Below are 20,507 nucleotides of genomic sequence, written 5' to 3'. Positions count from 1 at the left end.
ACTGAGAAATATCTTCTGAACTGTCATCCAACTAGGAATTCCATGTAAAGACAATCGGGCATCTTTATAGAGCTTCAACGTCATGATTTGACCCCACCCCCCCGGGTGGCGCAGCGGTCTAAGGCACTGCATCTCAGTGCTAGGCGTTACCAGGCTGTATTGCAACCGGCCGTGATTGGAAGTCCCATAGGGCGGCACACAATTGGCCCAGCGTCGTTAGTGTTTGGCCAGGGTAGGCCATCATTGTAAATATTTTTTTTTTTCTTAACTGACTTGCCTAGTTAAATAAATATCAAACTTGTCCTCACCCTGGCTCTCAGAAAGCAGCCCTGACAGCTACTCGTGTAACTACAAGGCCTGTTACATTATTGTGGTATTTGTAAGGCAGACATCAGGATCAGCTTTTGTCTGCCCTTCCCATTTCGGTAGACTACTGCAGGCCTGGGCCTACTGTTATGCCTATGACGGTTTCTGACACCACTTGTCACTGCTCGGTTACATTTGACCTTGAAATTCTTGCTACAAATTGTTACATTTTTTGTGACCTCTCCCCTGATTCATAGCCTACTGGAATACCAATTTTTGTCACCCCTAGTGGAGAAAAAACGGACCTACAATGACAAATAAAAAAAGTAGGGATGAGCGCCATGTCTGATTCAAGCGTAGTGTAATAGAGAACGGGACATTTTAACGTTTTAGCTCCAGGGTCGGGGATCGCGTTCGGTCTCGGTATCGAGGATGTCCGAGGGCGCAGGTGTTCAGCAGGGCTCCCCGGCCATCGGTGCGGCGGGATCGGCTCCTGCGGCTCCGGGAGCCGGGGGAACGGAGGGTTCGGGCGCCACGGTAGGATCGGCACGAATCGCGGCGAAGAAGGCGCAGCTCCGCTCCTCCCCGCGCCCTAAGAAACTGGAGAAGCTCGGAGTGTATTCCTCTTGCAAGGTAGTATGTCGTCCATTATTAAATTATTTAGAAATTATTATAAATGTTTCAATATTTTGCAAATGGATTGTGCTTCAAATGCTTGTTGGTTTGCAGTGCTGCTATAATGCAAGCGCAGTAAAGGAAGCCATTGCCGCACAATATATATATTTTTTCATATCCCCCATTCTCTATTTATGCAAAATGGTCCTTTTGGAAAATAATATCATGATCAAAAACGGCGACACGTTCAAGCTGGCGCTCCCATATTTACTATTACAATGTTTCTTTCTAGGCGGGAGAGTAGATTTAAACATTCTCTTGCGCTTTGACAAATTCAGGTTTTGCGTGGTGGTGCATAGCCTGAATGACTCCAAGCTAGGGGAGTGTGCGGAGTGTAATTCACCCCTCTGGAAAAGTGACAGTGCTTTTTCTGTCTGTCAGCGTGGCGCGGCGTTCTAAACTATTAAGTATTTATTGCGTTTATATAACATCTGCAAGGAGAGACGTCTTTGTTTTGACAGGGTGACAGCTGTTGGGGGGCGGAGTTTGTTGTTGTTCATCGGCGCATGTTCCTGTGCGCAGCTCCAGCTGAAAATAATAACAGATATGTAGCACTTGTAGTAAGAGGGCTGTCCCACCAGGCGCGGATTTAGCTATGCGTTTTACATATACGTTTTAATAATTTATCTTTAGCAGAGGCTCTTATCCAGACCGACTTACAGGTAGTGCATTCATCTTAAAGGGAAAATCCACTCAAAAACGACTACATTTTAGTTTTGAGTAGATTTTCCCTTTATAGCTAGGTGAGACAACCACATATCTCAGTCATAGTAAGTACATTTTCCTCAATCAAGTAGATATCAGCAGCAAAGTTAGCGCTAGTATGCCACTTGTTTACCAAGCTGTCCATCACTTGTCAATTTATGACATAGAGAATTAAACAGGTTTATAAACATGTAATAGCATGTCTGTGTGCTTATGTGGCTTTATAATCCTTGTGACCCTTTGCTGTAGGCTGAGGGGGCCTGTAAGTGTAACGGCTGGAAGAGCCAGAATCCCCCCCCCACGCCGCCCCGTACAGACCAGCAGCCCAACACTGTCAACCTGCTGGAGCCCTGCCGCAGTTGTTCCCACACACTGGGTAAGACTAGGGGTAGATGGTACAGGCAGATGTAATGTTCTAGAAAAGCCAGGTAATAAAGCAGGTTTTCAGAGGTACATTAGTCAGAGAAACAAAATAAAGTCTGTCCTCTCTCTCCCCCTCTCTGACTCTTTCTCTCCCTCTCAGGTGACCATGTAACCCACCTAGAGAACGTCTCAGAGGAGGAGATGAACAGGCTTCTGGGTATAGTCCTAGATGTGGAGTACCTGTACACATGTGTACACAAAGAAGAGGATGCTGACACCAAACAAGTCTACTTCTCCCTCTTCAAGGTTAGCCACAGCTCAACATGTCTACAACACATTACTTTCAGTGCATCGGTTTCACAATTTCTTCTTTCTCCTTCAGCTGTTGAGGAAATGCATCCTTCAGATGGGCAAACCTGTGGTGGAGGCGCAGGAAAGTCCTCCCTTTGAGAAACCCAGCATCGAACAGGCAAGTGCACACACACTCTGAGGAAAAGTGACACATTTAGATCAGACTTCCACAAGATGTAGACATTATATGTTGTTTACATGATCTCTGTGTCTTCAACAGGGGGTGAATAACTTTGTCCAGTACAAGTTCAGCCATCTTCCCTCCAAGGAGCGTCAGACCATTGTGGAGCTGGCCAAGATGTTCCTCAACCAGATCAACTACTGGCAGCTGGAGACGCCCTCACAGAGACGACAGCGGGCGCCTGCTGATGATGCTGCCGGGTACAAAGTCAACTACACCAGGTAGCAGGCGCCTTTTGATGATTCAATTGCAACTGCTGGCAGGCACACTTTGATGATGTGCCCACCTTCATTTCGCAAACACTTAAACATCGATTACTGTAGCTCTGGTGTGTTTAGTGCCTAGTACACCTGTAACTTGAACCTTGGTACCAACAGATACATTGTCCTCCTAGAGTCGGTGAAAACCTCTTCATACCAATAGATGATGCACACATTTCATTCAAGTTGTATCAACATTATAACCCATAATCAAGCCCATATTTTTCCCCCCAGATGGCTGTGCTACTGCAATGTCCCCCAGTTCTGTGACAGTCTACCGCGGTACGAAATGACCCAGATCTTCGGTCGGACCCTGCTGGGCTCAGTCTTCACTGTGATGAGGAAACAGCTGCTAGAGCAGGCCAGGCAGGAGAAGGATACGTTACCCCCGGAGAAACGCACTCTCATCCTTACACACTTCCCCAAGTAAGAGACACACTGAGGGCATACATGCGCATCGTGCACACACACACACATGAGGTAGAGGAGGATTCCTAGTCTCTGTCAACAGTAGGTGTGATGAAGACATCTGTGTGCTGTAGATTCCTGTCCATGTTGGAGGAGGAAGTGTACAGTCACAGCTCTCCCATCTGGAGCGAAGACTTCCTGGTTGGATCCACAGGAGGACAGATCCAAATCCATACAGGTAAACACACCTGACCCTTGAACTGTAGCAGTGATATGATATGGGGGGTAGTTTAGTGTTAACACACAATTAGGCAACACACTAGAACAGGGGTATTTACAACCGGGGGGCTCTGCAGGGGGTCCATGAAAATATACAGTACCAGTTTAAAGTTTGGACACAGTCATTCAAGGGTTTTTCTTTATTTGGACTATTTTCTACATTGTAGAATACTAGTGAAGGAATTAAAACTATGACATAACACATATGGAATCATAAAGTAACCAAAAAAGTGTTAAACAAATCAAAATATATTTTATATTCTTCAAAGTAGCCAGTAGGCTACCGGTCAGTAGGCTACAGGTCAATAGGCTACCGGTCAGTAGGCTACCGGTCAGTAGGCTACAGGTCAATAGGCTACCGGTCAGTAGGCTACCGGTCAGTAGGCTACAGGTCAATAGGCTACCGGTCAGTAGGCTACCGGTCAGTAGGCTACAGGTCAATAGGCTACCGGTCAGTAGGCTACCGGTCAGTAGGCTACCGGTCAGTAGGCTACAGGTCAATAGGCTACCGGTCAGTAGGCTACAGGTCAATAGGCTACCGGTCAGTAGACTACCGGTCAGTAGGCTACAGGTCAATAGGCTACCGGTCAGTAGGCTACCGGTCAGTAGGCTACCGGTCAGTAGGCTACAGGTCAATAGACTACCGGTCAGTAGGCTACCGGTCAGTAGGCTACAGATCAATAGGCTACCGGTCAGTAGGCTACAGGTCAATAGGCTACCTGTCAGTAGGCTACAGGTCAATAGGCTACAGGTCAATAGACTACCGGTCAATAGGCAACCGGTCAGTAGACTACCGGTCAATAGGCTACCGGTCAGTAGACTACCGGTCAGTAGACTACCGGTCATTAGGCTACCGGTCAGTAGACTACCGGTCAGTAGACTACCGGTCAATAGGCTACCGGTCAGTAGGCTACCGGTCAATAGGCTACCGGTCAGTAGACTACCGGTCAATAGGCTACCGGTCAGTAGACTACCGGTCAGTAGGCTACCGGTCAGTAGACTACCGGTCAGTAGGCTACCGGTCAGTAGACTACCGGTCAGTAGGCTACCGGTCAGTAGGCTACCAGTCAGTAGACTACCGGTCATTAGGCTACCGGTCAATAGGCTACCGGTCAGTAGACTACCGGTCATTAGGCTACCGGTCAATAGGCTACCGGTCAGTAGACTACCGGTCATTAGGCTACCGGTCAGTAGACTACTGGTCAGTAGACTACCGGTCATTAGGCTACCGGTCAGTAGGCTACCGATCAGTAGGCTACCGGTCAGTAGACTACCGGTCATTAGGCTACCGGTCAGTAGACTACCGGTCATTAGGCTACCGATCAGTAGGCTACCGGTCAGTAGACTACCGGTCATTAGGCTACCGGTCAGTAGGCTACCGGTCAGTAGACTACCTCAGTAGACTACCGGTCATTAGGCTACCGGTCAGTAGACTACCGGTTAGTAGACTACCGGTCAGTAGACTACCGGTCATTAGGCTACCGGTCATTAGGCTACCGGTCATTAGGCTACCGGTCAGTAGACTACCGGTCAGTAGACTACCGGTCATTAGGCTTCCATTGCGACAAGTGCCGCTGTCTGCTGGTAAGTTTTCTTGACTTGGAAATACATGTTTGCCAATACATGGCTAACCTTTGTTCAGCCATCTAAACTGCTTCTCTTTAGCAAAAATGTGTTTGGATGTCTAGCTAAAAGGTTATGCTAGATTTTACACTTCCTCTTCCAATTATAATGTGGGGAGGTCAAACAAATAGAAAACTATACCAAATCTATTCATTTTAAAATGTTTATTACTTATCCTTGCCATTATCATTCACCTGATGATAAGACAAGACATGTGAATAAATTGTTTTTGCTAACATATGATGAGTGTCCCTGGGTCGCCGGTTTGCATGGGAGGGGGTCCCTATGCAACAAAAGGTTCAAGAACCCTGCACTACCAGGATACACTTCCACACCCCATCACCAGGTGGCAGCACCAACCGAGTCAAGGCCAGGGCTCTGCTAGGAAGCCTTCATAAGCACATCAGGTGCAGGCGTTTAGGGTTATTATTATTCTTATTAGTCTGTCCCAGCTGGCAGAGCTGTGAGGCTGCTGGTTTGTTTGGTAGTTTGGCATGCCTGTTTTTAGTTTTCCCAAAATGTGTCAGTTTTTTGGGGGGTCACCAACTGAACAAATACTAATCTCCTTGGACCAAGATGTCAAGAAGGAGTTGGCCCTGGACCCCGGGAAGTTTGCTGTGTCCTGGGCACATGTACATACAACGCGGCCCTCATACTCTGATTTCTCACATCAAATCAGGTTACAGACCATGTAACTTGGCATAATACCCATTAACAGCGTCCCCAGGCTCCTGGCGTGGGAACATTTTGCCTCAAAGTGGGACTTGAAAGGGGTGTGGTTGAAATTTAGGCGGGAGAGGGTGCAAGCCTGCTACAGCTGTATTGGATTGGACTTTTAAAATGGCGAAAATCCATACATTTCTATCACAGCAACAGTGTTGCCATATTTGTGGTTTTACCGACAAATCAGGCTACTTTAAAAACTATGTTGTGGGTGAAAATGTATTGTTTGCGTGTTTTAGGGCTATTTCTAAGTAGCACCGCGGCCGCCATGGCATTTCTCTTAAAAAAGTTATCTTTCACTGACCTGCTGCTGACAGTAAGGCAGGCTGTTTCTGGTGGGGAGGGCCAAAGGGGTGATCAATTCAGTGAATGAAATTCTGAGTCTGTTAATTTGAACTAAGCATGCTGCTAAATTGTTCAGTTTACATCTTGCCTACATTTTGTCTAGGCTACAGTAGATTATCCTGAAATGAGATGTTGGCCTATCAGGGGCTATAGGCTACCTGCATCTATCTAAGCAAACCATGGCAAAATGTAAGTACAATTCTAAACCCAGATTTTAGTCACTAGCCTATGCCTATGCCTATAAGTCAATCTTGAAAATGGGCCATTTAACTGTTTGTAGTTTTAACATCTAGCACATAATAACAGCACAATTGCCAGAAAATAGCATGACATTAGTTTTTTATGTTCGTCAAAGTTTCTTGCTCAGAGATTTCGAGATGTCCAACTTTTATCACTCAAACTCTCTTGCATAGTTATGCACATGTGCAAAGGGGATATATAAACCTGGTTCAAGCCCTGAATGCTGATTGGCTGAAAGCCGTGGTATATCAGACCATATACCATTTTTTTACTGTACTAATTACATTGGCAACCAGTTTATGATGGCAAAAAGGCACCCCGGGGTTTGTTGTATATGGTTAATATACCACGGCTAATGACCGTATCCAGGCACTCCGTGTTACGTGTTACATGCTTAAGAACAGGCAGGGTAGCCTAGTGGTTAGAGCGTTGGACTAGTAACCGGAAGGTTGCAAGTTCAAACCCCTGAGCTGACAAGGTACAAATCTGTTGTTCTGCCCCTGAACAGGCAGTTAACCCACTGTTCCTAGGCTGTCATTGAAAATAAGAATTTGTTCTTAACTGACTTGTCTGGTTAAATAAAGGTCAAACTTTTTTTTTTAAATTTTAAAGGCCTTAGCCGTGGTACTGTATATTGGCCATATACCCCCCCCCCCCCCCCCCTTGTATCTTATTGCTTAATCATAGCAGTCAAACAAGTTAAATCAACATAATTGAAGAAAAAGGATAAGGCGAATTTAATAAGAGCAAATTACATTTTCTCTTCCAAAATATTCAAATTCCTTCAGTACATCATGTCATAGTTCGCAATAATTATTATTTTGAGGAAAATCTCATTTTGCTTCTAACGTTGTTACAAATTACTACGATATTCCTTCTTAATTGCCTTGATAACATTATGGAAAAGGGGTTTATTGTATTGCTGTATTTTATTTTTTAAATGGGCTAGTTTTCAGGCCTTTTGGGTGGGTTTTGAGTGGTCATTGGGCTGGAAATTCTAGCTAGACCTGGCAACCCTGCACAGCGATCATATTATTTTTGTAACTCACTTCCTTGTTTAGCCCATAACTTGTGATGCTCTCTCTTTGAAAGATTTGATATGAGTGCTTCTCTCCACTGTTAAATTAATCTGATTCATCTGATGGTCTCACCTGTGTATAATGACAGTGATCAGTGCGCCCCCGGTGGCCAGGCCTCTGTACTACAGCACCAGCCCAGTATCAGTGGACCCATCGAGCTGTGGCAGTGTCAGTCCTGCCAGGAAGACAGCCTCTGCTCTGGAACCCAGCCCAGGTAAACACAACAGGCTCTAGACACAGATCTAGGATCAATTTACCCACCAGAAATTATAATCTTAACCATTAGGCTCATCCATTCCTCCTCCTCTCCCCTGAGACAATTCCCCAGGTTGTTGCTGTAAATGAGAATGTGTTCTCAGTCAACTTACCTGGTAAAATAAGGGTAAAAAAAATTCAAATAGGCCAGATCAGTTTCTAGGGGCAACTTGACATATGATCTACCTGTGTAGGTGGTCAGAAGCGGAAGCCATCGGAGCCCATCCCCCATGACGAGACTAAGAAGCTCAGGATCGTAGGCGACATCCCCATGGAACTCATCAACGAAGTCATGGCAACCATTACTGACCCGACCTCCATGCTGGGACCAGAGGTAACATCAAACGCTCAGTCAGTCCAACATATAGTCATCAATAATTCCAGAGCTTAACACGGAACCCAAACCGGCTGCGCGTGTGCGCCATCGTGCATACATTTATTTTGTCCCCCTACACCAAATGCGATCATGACACGCAGGTTAAAATATCGAAACAAACTCTGAACCAATTATATTAATTTGGGGACAGGTCAAAAAGCATTAAACATGCATGGCAATTTAGCTAGTGAGCTTGCACTTGCTAGCTAATTTGTCCTATTTAGCTAGCTTGTTGTTGCTAGCTAATTTGTCCTGGAATATAAACATTGAGTTGTTATTTTACCTGAAATGCACAAGGTCCTCTACTCCGTCAATTAATCCACACATAAAACGGTCAACTGAATAGTTTCTAATCATCTCTCTTCCTTCCAGGCTTTTTCTTCTCTTGACTTTATATTGCGATTGGCAACTTTCATAAATTAGGTTCATTACCACCACTGACCATGTTCGTCTTTCAGTCACCCATGTGGGTATAACCAATGAGGAGATGGGAGAGGCATGACTTGCAGCGCGATCTGCGTCAGAAATAGAAAGGACTTCTATTTTAGCCCTTGGCAATGCAGACGCTGGCGAGCAGTATGGGTGCAATAAATGAATAACATAGAATTCAACATTTATTTTGCAACGCTCGTGTCGCGTGCGGTGTTGTCAGCCTGTTACACTCTATTCCATCTCAGTTAAAAATCAGTTAGTGCATGGATATCTGATTATGATTGCCCACCCCTGTAAGTCATTGTTTTAGAGACAGTATTATAGAGGTTGATGATGATGTTGAAGCTACTGCTGCTGCTGATGGAACACTGCTAAATCAAAATGAGTACTCTAATAGGACTTGATGATGATGAGTAAGGCTGACGTCATCCCCTACCCCCCAGACCAGCCTGCTGTCGGCCCACTCAGCCCGTGATGAGGCGGCACGCCTGGAGGAGAGGAGGGGGGTGATAGAGTTCCACGTCATCGGGAACTCCCTCAACCAGAAGCCCAACAAAAGGATCCTGATGTGGTTGGTGGGCCTCCAGAACGTCTTCTCCCACCAGCTGCCTCGCATGCCCAAAGAGTACATCACACGCCTCGTCTTCGACCCGTGAGTGTTACGGTAGAGATGGACCCTGCTTGCCCCCAAAGAGAGAAATTGTCCCAACTTTGTAGCACAGAAAGAAAATATTTACATCAACCTTTTCTGAGAGGAGATCACTTACTGACTCAAAATGCAAGCTGAGCTCTACTGCTCAGAATTGTTTTAACATGACTGATGCCAATGCAACATTAAAACCAATCAAAAACAGTTATGTAGCAATGAAGTTTGTGCAGAAGGATACAGGCCCAATACATTATCACTGCATATTGACTATGCTTGAATTTCCCTGCCAATGTGGTTGTTCTCAGACCATTTTGAAATTATATTTAAAACATGTAGGTGTATGATCACACTGGTAATAGATAATGTGTTGTATTACTTGAGGCACAGCTGAGTGAGCATAATCATTTGCTTCATTTTCTTTACTGGCCTGATTGCCTGCATCTCAAATCAAATCAAATCAAATTTTATTTGTCACATACACATGGTTAGCAGATGTTAATGCGAGTGTAGCGAAATGCTTGTGCTTCTAGTTCCGACAATGCAGTAATAACCAACAAGTAATCTAACTAACAATTCCAAAACTACTGTCTTATACACAGTGTAAGGGGATAAAGAATATGTACATAAGGATATATGAATGAGTGATGGTACAGAGCAGCATAGGCAAGATACAGTAGATGGTATCGAGTACAGTATATACATATGAGATGAGTATGTAAACAAAGTGGCATAGTTAAAGTGGCTAGTGATACATGTATTACATAAGGATGCAGTCGATGATATAGAGTACAGTATACGTATGCATATGAGATGAATAATGTAGGGTAAGTAACATTATATAAGGTAGCATTGTTTAAAATGCCTAGTGATATATTTACATCATTTCCCATCAATTCCCATTATTAAAGTGGCTGGAGTTGAGTCAGTGTCAGTGTGTTGGCAGCAGCCACTCAATGTTAGTGGTGGCTGTTTAACAGTCTGATGGCCTTGAGATAGAAGCTGTTTTTCAGTCTCTCGGTCCCAGCTTTGATGCACCTGTACTGACCTCGCCTTCTGGATGATAGCGGGGTGAACAGGCAGTGGCTCAGGCGGTTGATGTCCTTGATGATCTTTATGGCCTTCCTGTAACATCGGGTGGTGTAGGTGTCCTGGAGGGCAGGTAGTTTGCCCCCGGTGATGCGTTGTGCAGACATCACTACCCTCTGGAGAGCCTTACGGTTGTGGGCGGAGCAGTTGCCGTACCAGGCGGTGATACAGCCCGCCAGGATGCTCTCGATTGTGCATCTGTAGAAGTTTGTGAGTGCTTTTGGTGACAAGCCGAATTTCTTCAGCCTCCTGAGGTTGAAGAGGCGCTGCTGCGCCTTCTTCACGATACTGTCTGTGTGAGTGGACCAATTCAGTTTGTCTGTGATGTGTATGCCGAGGAACTTAAAACTTGCTACCCTCTCCACTACTGTTCCATCGATGTGGATAGGGGGGTGTTCCCTCTGCTGTTTCCTGAAGTCCACAATCATCTCCTTAGTTTTGTTGACGTTGAGTGTGAGGTTATTTTCCTGACACCACACTCCGAGAGCCCTCACCTCCTCCCTGTAGGCCGTCTCGTCGTTGTTGGCTTGACGCCTACCACTGTTGTGTCGTACGCAAACTTGATGATTGAGTTGGAGGCGTGCGTGGCCACGCAGTCATGGGTGAACAGGGAGTACAGGAGAGGGCTCAGAACGCACCCTTGTGGGGCCCCAGTGTTGAGGATCAGCGGGGTGGAGATGTTGTTGCCTACCCTCACCACCTGGGGGCGGCCCGTCAGGAAGTCCAGTACCCAGTTGCACAGGGCGGGGTCGAGACCCAGGGTCTTTTGCTTGATGACGAGCTTGGAGGGTACTATGGTGTTGAATGCCGAGCTGTAGTCGATGAACAGCATTCTCACATAGGTATTCCTCTTGTCCAGATGGGTTAGGGCAGTGTGCAGTGTGGTTGAGATTGCATCGTCTGTGGACCTATTTGGGCGGTAAGCAAATTGGAGTGGGTCTAGGGTGTCAGGTAGGGTGGAGGTGATATGGTCCTTGACTAGTCTCTCAAAGCACTTCATGATCACGGAAGTCATTTAGCTCAGTTACCTTAGCTTTCTTGGGAACAGGAACAATGGTGGCCCTCTTGAAGCATGTGGGAACAGCAGACTGGTATAGGGATTGATTGAATATGTCCGTAAACACACCGGCCAGCTGGTCTGCGCATGCTCTGAGGGCGCGGCTGGGGATGCCGTCTGGGCCTGCAGCCTTGCGAGGGTTAACACGTTTAAATGTCTTACTCACCTCGGCTGCAGTGAAGGAGAGTCCGCATGTTTTCGTTGCAGGCCGTGTCAGTGGCACTGTATTGTCCTCAAAGCGGGCAAAAAAGTTATTTAGTCTGCCTGGGAGCAAGACATCCTGGTCCGTGACTGGGCTGGATTTCTTCTTGTAGTCCGTGATTGACTGTAGACCCTGCCACATGCCTCTTGTGTCTGAGCCGTTGAATTGAGATTCTACTTTGTCTCTGTACTGACGCTTAGCTTGTTTGATAGCCTTGCGGAGGGAATAGCTGCACTGTTTGTATTCGGTCATGTTACCAGTCACCTTGCCCTGATTAAAAGCAGTAGTTCGCGCTTTCAGTTTCACGCGAATGCTGCCATCAATCCACGGTTTCTGGTTAGGGAATGTTTTAATCGTTGCTATGGGAACGACATCTTCAACGCACATTCTAATGAACTCGCACACCGAATCAGCGTATTCGTCAATATTGTTATCTGACGCAATACGAAACATATCCCAGTCCACGTGATGGAAGCAGTCTTGGAGTGTGGAGTCAGCTTGGTCGGACCAGCGTTGGACAGACCTCAGCGTGGGAGCCTCTTGTTTTAGTTTCTGTCTGTAGGCAGGGATCAACAAAATGGAGTCGTGGTCAGCTTTTCCGAAAGGAGGGCGGGGCAGGGCCTTATATGCGTTGCGGAAGTTAGAGTAACAATGATCCAAGGTTTTTCCACCCCTGGTTGCGCAATCGATATGCTGATAAAATTTAGGGAGTCTTGTTTTCAGATTAGCCTTGTTAAAATCCCCAGCTACAATGAATGCAGCCTCCGGATAAATGGATTCCAGTTTGCAAAGAGTCAAATAAAGTTCGCTGGCTGCACCGCCTCCGATAGCGTCTCTCCAGTGAGCCATGTTTCCGTGAAGCAAAGAACGTTACAGTCTCTGATGTCCCTCTGGAATGCTACCCTTGCTCGGATTTCATCAACCTTGTTGTCAAGAGACTGGACATTGGCGAGAAGAATGCTAGGGAGTGGTGCACGATGTGCCCGTCTCCGGAGTCTGACCAGAAGACCGTCTCGTTTCCCTCTTTTTCTGAGTCGTCTTTTTGGGTCGCTGCATGGGATCCATTCCGTTGTTCTGTTTGAGAGGCAGAACACAGGATCCGCGTCGTGAAAAAAAACATATTCTTGGTCGTACTGATGGTGAGTTAACGCTGATCTTATATTCAGTAGTTCTTCTCGACTGTATGTAATGAAACCTAAGATGACCTGGGGTACCAATGTAAGAAATAACACGTAAAAAAAAAAAAAAATGCATAGTTTCCTAGGAACGCGAAGCGAGGCGGCCATCTCTGTCGGCGCCGGAAGTTGACACTCAGTTGACACTCAGGTCAGTCTGAGGGGAGAGAGGGAGCAGAGGTGAGGCTGCCTCTCACCTGAATCCCTCTCACTCCCTCAGTCTTCAAGCTGATGGCGAAAGTCACACTGCATTATTTCTGCCTCATGCACCAATTCATGTTGATACTCCTATGACCAGAGAAAGGGAAATATTCCTCGATATTAAAAAAGACACAAGCAGCTAATAATAACCACACAAGCTTATGGGAACACTTTGCTATAGTCATTCATACAGCGGCAGTGCTGGTTGTAAGGTGAGTGGAAGTAGGAAGAATTTGATGTCTTATCAAAGTATTGAACAAAGTGTTGACAGTGGTGAATAACAACTTAAACATGAACTTACTCTTTGCTGTGTTCGTTGAGTCTCTCTCAAGTCAGGTTTTAAAAGTTTTGAAATCTCCGTTTCAACTTTGCTGTGCGGTCGAGGCTTCTTTTTACAGTCTATGGCTCAGTCTACGCGGTGATCTAAAGTATCTGATTGTCTAGCGGTAGGCCTATAAGTGCACTTGATATGCTCTCTGTGCCTGCCGGGCAGGCAGAGTTCTACCTTCAGAGACTTGAAATGGTTAAAAATGGGAACACTTTCCCTTCTGAGCGCTAGGGCTGATGAATCAAGTGCACATTCCGACAACAGCGCAAAACGAATATAGAAAAAGTAGGAATGTTGTTGTTTATTAAGAAATGTGTAGTGATCAACTAGGAATGGCTTAGAGATCAACCGGTTAGTGACCACTGCTTTATATAAAGTTGCTCTACAGTTGTAAACAAAATGTAATTATTTGGTTTATAATATTTGATACAGAAATAGATATGTTACATTACAAGTATGTTTGACCGCTCAATGTTATGGCAACCATTGAACCTGGCCGTAGTATGAGTTGTTGCGATGACATTATCATTGAAGTGAATAAGAAAAAGGGAACTATTTATTTCCTCTCCAAACAGGAAGCACAAGACGCTGTCGCTGATCAAAGATGGCCGTGTGATTGGAGGAATCTGTTTTCGGATGTTTCCCTCACAGGGTTTCACAGAGATCGTGTTCTGTGCTGTCACCTCCAACGAGCAGGTCAAGGTACAAGACTGCAGCTCTTTTAGCCCGGTCCCAGATCTGTTTGTACCGTCTTTCCAACTCCTATGATAATGTTCCACATGACAGTGACCATAGGACTTCGCTATACACAAACAAACAGTTCTGGGACCAGGCTACGGTTCCCCTTCTAGTCAAATTTCTGTTGGTCTTTACGGATGTACCTCATTCTTCTTGATTGATAAGTTTTTACCTTTGACCCCTACCTATCGTTTCCAGGGGTATGGCACTCACCTGATGAACCACCTGAAAGAATATCACATCAAGCACGACATCCTTAACTTCCTCACCTACGCAGACGAGTACGCCATTGGCTACTTCAAAAAGCAGGTCAGTACATGATTGGCTGCTTAAAAAGATCAGCAAATGGCATTATTGGTTATCTTGTTATGTTAGATGTTAGGTTCTAATTCTCAGAGTATAAAACTCGACGGACACTATGAAAGATTAACTAAGTTTATTCTCCCAGGGGGTCAATACAGCTGCATTAGACAACAACATTTAACACAAGCACTGATATTTAACCTTTCCACCTACACACCTGAACAGCCAATGCATCTCTGTTGCTAGACAGAACCTTAGTGATAACTGTTCTTCCTCACTTCATCTGACCTGACCTCTACCCCAAAGTGCTCACTCCTCTTATCAATGTGATCGCTTTCCCTACACTCAGCACATTCCAAGCTTAATTGCACCCACCATATAACTTCCTCCTACAGGTAACCATTAACTTCTGGTGTAGACCCTCTAAACCTAAGCACTCAATATTTCAATAGGATACCTGATAATTAGCCCTATCCCAAGTTTAAGAGTTAGTACCCAGAATCCAGCATAGGGAAACATCAATAAACTGGGTGTCTTTGTGAAATGGACCTCTCTTACAGCTCTGTCTCGCTCTGTGTGTCTCTCTCTATCTGTCTGTCTCTCTCTCTCTGTCTGTCTGTCTGTCTGTCTGTCTGTCTGTCTGTCTGTCTGTCTGTCTCTGTGTCTCTGTGTCTCTGTGTCTCTGTGTCTCTGTGTCTCTGTCTGTCTGTCTGTCTGTCTGTCTGTCTGTCTGTCTGTCTGTCTGTCTGTCTGTCTGTCTGTCTGTCTGTCTGTCTGTCTGTCTGTCTGTCTGTCGCTCTTTCTCTCTCTCTCTCTCTCTCTCTCTCTCTCTCTCTCTCTCTCTCTCTCTCTCTCTCTCTCTCTCTCTCTCTCTGTCTGTCTGTCTGTGTCTCTGTCTGTCTGTGTCTCTGTCTGTCTCTGTCTGTCTGTCTGTCTGTCTCTCTCTCTCTCTCTCTCTCTCTCTCTCTCTCTCTCTCTCTCTCTCTCTCTCTCTCTCTCTCTCTCTCTCTCTCTCTCTCTCTCTCTCTCTCTCTCTCTCTCTCTCTCTCTCTCTGTCTGTCTGTCTGTCTGTCTGTCTGTCTGTCTGTCTGTGTATCAGGGCTTCTCTAAAGACATCAAGGTTCCCAAGGCCAAGTATCTGGGCTACATCAAAGATTATGAGGGAGCGACGCTGATGGGCTGTGAGCTCAACCCCAGCATCCCTTACACCGAGTTCTCCGTCATCATCAAGAAACAGAAGGAGGTGTGTGTGGTGTGTGTGTGCGCCTACAAACATGTCTATCTGTATAATAAATTGAGTTACCTCTATTTTCTCTCTCTCTCTTTCTGTCTTCCTCTCTCTCTCTCTCTCTCTCTCAGATCATAAAGAAACTGATAGAGAGGAAGCAGGCTCAGATCAGAAAGGTCTACCCAGGACTTTCCTGTTTTAAGGAAGGAGTTCGGCAGATTCCCATTGAGAGCATTCCTGGAATACGTTGAGTTTCTCCCCCTGTCATTATATGCCTAATTAGTCTACCTTCAGCAAAGGTTCAAAGGCAAATCTAAAGAGAGGTAGCAGTGAAGTGGGGTAGGAAGGAAGTGTGTGGACAGTGTCTCTAATTTAACTCAGCTCCTCTTTGTCACCAGGAGAAACTGGATGGAAACCGGTGGGAAAAGGGTGGGTCTTTCAGTTCCTTATAGCTTATTCTCATCTATTGTGCATACCATTTTAGTAAACAGCTTATTCTCATCTATTGTGCATACCATTTTAGTAAACAGCTTATTCTCATCTATTGTGCATACCATTTTAGTAAACAGCTTATTCTCATCTTTTGTGCATACCATTTTAGTAAACAGCTTATTCTCATCTATTGTGCATACCATTTTAGTAAACAGCTTATTCTCATCTATTGTGCATACCATTTTAGTAAACAGCTTATTCTCATCTATTGTGCTTACCATTTTAGTAAACAGCTTATTCTCATCTATTGTGCTTACCATTTTAGTAAACAGCTTATTCTCATCTATTGTGTATACCATTTTAGTAAACAGCTTATTCTCATCTATTGTGCATACCATTTTAGTAAACAGCTTATTCTCATCTATTGTGTATACCATTTTAGTAAACAGCTTATTCTCATCTATTGTGCATACCATTTTAGTAAACAGCTTATTCTCATCTATTGTGCTTACCATTTTAGTAAACAGCTTATTCTCATCTATTGTGCTTACCATTTTAGTAAACAGCTTATTCTCATCTATTGTGTATACCATTTTAGTAAACAGCTTATTCTCATCTATTGTGCATACCATTTTAGTAAACAGCTTATTCTCATCTATTGTGTATACCATTTTAGTAAACAGCTTATTCTCATCTATTGTGCATACCATTTTAGTAAACAGCTTATTCTCATCTATTGTGTATACCATTTTAGTAAACAGCTTATTCTCATCTATTGTGCATACCATTTTAGTAAACAGCTTATTCTCATCTATTGTGTATACCATTTTAGTAAACAGCTTATTCTCATCTATTGTGCATACCATTTTAGTAAACAGCTTATTCTCATCTGTTGTGTATACCATTTTAGTAAACAGCTTATTCTCATCTATTGTGTATACCATTTTAGTAAACAGCTTATTCTCATCTATTGTGCATACCATTTTAGTAAACAGCTTATTCTCATCTATTGTGTATACCATTTTAGTAAACAGCTTATTCTCATCTATTGTGCATACCATTTTAGTAAACAGCTTATTCTCATCTATTGTGCATACCATTTTAGTAAACAGCTTATTCTCATCTATTGTGTATACCATTTTAGTAAACAGCTTATTCTCATCTATTGTGCATACCATTTTAGTAAACAGCTTATTCTCATCTATTGTGTATACCATTTTAGTAAACAGCTTATTCTCATCTATTGTGTATACCATTTTAGTAAACAGCTTATTCTCATCTATTGTGTATACCATTTTAGTAAACAGCTTATTCTCATCTATTGTGTATACCATTTTAGTAAACAGCTTATTCTCATCTATTGTGCATACCATTTTAGTAAACAGCTTATTCTCATCTATTGTGCATACCATTTTAGTAAACAGCTTATTCTCATCTATTGTGCATACCATTTTAGTAAACAGCTTATTCTCATCTATTGTGCATACCATTTTAGTAAACAGCTTATTCTCATCTATTGTGCATACCATTTTAGTAAACAGCTTATTCTCATCTATTGTGTATACCATTTTAGTAAACAGCTTATTCTCATCTATTGTGCATACCATTTTAGTAAACAGCTTATTCTCATCTATTGTGCATACCATTTTAGTAAACAGAAAAAAAATAGGATTTGAGGGTTTCGTCCGAAGGCTTTACTAGTGAGCTACCACTGCTATCATTATGGTAACTCTGACAGGAAATTAGGTGATAACTTCCTGTTGTGATCCCAGGAAGGAGCTGAAGGATCCAGATCAGCTGTACAGCACCCTGAAGACCATCTTACAACACGTTAAGGTGAGGGGCACGCACACATGCACATAACTCGCATGCACCAACGTGCGCACGCACACACACAGGTTTCTCACTATGTGTTATGTGTTATAGAGTCACCAGAATGCCTGGCCGTTCATGGAACCAGTGAAGAAGACTGAGGCTCCTGGTTACTACCAAGTCATCCGCTTCCCCATGGGTATGTATGGCACTACATATGGAACACATCTGTGCCTGGGTCAACTCTTCAGGGGAAGGAATATAGCAGTACATAATTTGTAAGAAAACAAATATGGGTAACTGAATTGAGCATAGTTACCTTAGTCAGAGACCAACACGTAATGGTTAGTGTGGTCATAGTGTGTTTTTCGTTAATCACATCAGAGTTTGGTTTGGTTTCATTTGATCATTTAGACTAGAGGTTAGTCAAAATTCATGTTAATGTTGTATTGTGTGATTATCTCCAGACCTGAAGACGATGTCTGAGCGTCTGAAGAGCAGGTACTACACCACGCGGAAGCTCTTCATGGCCGACATGCAGCGCATCTTCACCAACTGTCGAGAGTACAACCCTCCAGAGAGCCAGTACTACAAGTGTGCCAACCTGCTAGAGAAGGTCTTCTACACTAAGATCAAGGAGGCGGGCCTCATTGAGAAGTGAAGGGATGGGAGGGGCTTCAAGGGAGATGGGAGGGGCTTAAAGGGAGAGTGTGGTTTAGTTCTAATGATTTTCAAAAGGTTTTTATTGTCTTAGTCTTTATTTTTCTACTCTTGTCAACTAGAAAAACAGTAGGACCGGCTATATGGTGTAGGGAGGAGGGGTCAATGTCTGCTGTTCTATCACTCTCTTCTCTCCATCCTTGTCATACTGCCTCCTCTGTCTTTTACTGTGTTTTATCAGTCTCTGCTTCTCCTTGCTCCACCTTGTCTTTGTTGACTCAGGAAAACAGATGTCATGTAGAAACTCCACCTGTACAGCTAACCTAACCCTACATCTGTTCAGAGTCCTACTACATGCAGAAACTCCACCTGTACAGCTAACCTAACCCTACATCTGTTCAGAGTCCTACTACATGCAGAAACTCCACCTGTACAGCTAACCTAACCCTACATCTGTTCAGAGTCCTACTACATGCAGAAAGTCCACCTGTACAGCTAACCTAACCCTACATCTGTTCAGAGTCCTACTACGTGCAGAAACTCCACCTGTACAGCTAACCTAACCCTACATCTGTTCAGAGTCCTACTACATGCAGAAACTCCACCTGTACAGCTAACCTAACCCTACATCTGTTCAGAGTCCTACTACATGTAGACGTCACATCTGTAAACAACTGGACTGTCTGGGAGAAACGGGAAGGGATAATCAGCCAGTCAGTTACTCAGCCATTCAGTCTGTCGGTCTCCAGATTGGTGTTACTGGGTCGTAATGGTGCAGGGTGAGTTTTGCAGGGTCAGTTTAGCATTTTCCCTACTAATGGTAACCGTTATGATTGTGGGATGGGAAGCTGATCCTTGATCTGTACCTAGAGGAAACCTCTCCTCAAGAGCCATAGTAATCAGTCATTAGTTCTAATGTGTGTGTGTGTGTTACCTAAAGCGCGTGTGAGTGTACGCATGACGTCATCCGAGGTCTGTGTCTCAGAATGTATGAGGTCAAAGTTTCTATGTATGTTATTAGAGTTCATCCTGCCAAAAAAAGGAAAATTATATTTCAAATCCACATGTATACATTAAGTAATTCAAGAGGTTAAACCTCTTGAATTATTTAATGTATATTTTCAATGTACTGTATATAAGTTACCCGTCTTGCTTGTCCATGTAAAAAGTCCCATAAGGCAAAAGGTGACCATGGAAATGCCCTTATTTATTTTTTAAGCAACTATTCAGCACCACATGGTGAATAACAACATTTTTGTTTTCCATCGAGCTGTTTTGTGTTTAGGGAAATGCACGCTATGGCTTATTTAACTATGTATAGTTCATCCTTATTTATGTACCATAATTTAAAGGAATAATGCTTAACAAAAGGTCTTAATTTATTTGCCTAATTATTTCTGTCTAGCAAATGGAGATTGCTACCTTTGTACTTTGAAGATAAAAGAAAAGAGATTGTGCAGTACTATCTTGTTTTTCTGTTTTGTATAAAGATGTTTGTACTTTTTAAACTATAGGATAAATCTGGATTTTGTGATATGTCTGGAAGAGTTATTACATGGCCTTTGTACTATTGTGCTTCTCCACCTGCATTGCTTGCTGTTTGGGGTTTTAGGCTGGGTTTCTGTACAGCACTTTGAGATATCAGCTGATGTACGAAGGGCTATATAAATAAATTTGATTTGATTTGATTTGATATTGCTTTTAATGCCGTAGTTAGAACCGATTTTATAGACTGATTAAAATAGAAGTCAAAATAATGAATTGGAGTTATTTTTGCTGCTGCAAATTACACTGACTGAGAAGTTCAGATCTTTGCAAATCTATGTAGAGCACAAGCCCTGTTTCTACATGGCACTAATGTAACCGATGTGAAATGGCTAGCTAGTTAGCGGTGGTGCTCGCTAATAGCGTTTCAATCGGTTACGTCACTCGCTCTGAGACCTTGAAGTAGTGGTTCCCCTTGCTCTGCAAGGGCTGCGGCTTTTGTGGCGCGATGGGTAACGATGCTTCGTGAGTAACTGTGGTTGATGTGTGC

The 20,507-nt window shown here is 43.9% G+C and overlaps 1 protein-coding gene across 2 annotated transcripts; it reads left to right on the top strand.

Annotated features, from left to right (window-relative positions):
- The first annotated feature begins 598 nt into the window (after positions 1-598).
- Positions 599-20,006, top strand: LOC109907240 (K(lysine) acetyltransferase 2B). Of its 2 annotated transcripts, none has more exons than XM_020505098.2 (18): positions 599-939; positions 1,936-2,062; positions 2,210-2,355; positions 2,432-2,518; positions 2,621-2,802; positions 3,076-3,267; positions 3,384-3,487; positions 7,627-7,752; positions 7,988-8,127; positions 9,045-9,253; positions 13,875-14,001; positions 14,236-14,346; positions 15,440-15,583; positions 15,700-15,814; positions 15,967-15,997; positions 17,773-17,836; positions 17,927-18,011; positions 18,280-20,006. In XM_020505098.2, the coding sequence occupies exons 1-18, from the start codon at positions 739-741 to the stop codon at positions 18,471-18,473; spliced, it is 2,385 nt and encodes a 794-aa protein (XP_020360687.2). In that variant the 5' UTR covers positions 599-738; the 3' UTR covers positions 18,474-20,006. The 2 variants fall into 2 exon arrangements, with proteins under 2 accessions (XP_020360687.2, XP_031651066.1); XM_031795206.1 differs by having other exon boundaries at positions 619-939; positions 15,970-15,997.
- Positions 20,007-20,507: the final 501 nt, after the last annotated feature.

Source organism: Oncorhynchus kisutch, linkage group LG17 (assembly GCF_002021735.2).
Source record: "Oncorhynchus kisutch isolate 150728-3 linkage group LG17, Okis_V2, whole genome shotgun sequence".
Lineage (NCBI taxonomy): Eukaryota > Metazoa > Chordata > Actinopteri > Salmoniformes > Salmonidae > Oncorhynchus > Oncorhynchus kisutch.
This window is presented reverse-complemented; position numbering and strand designations above follow the sequence as displayed.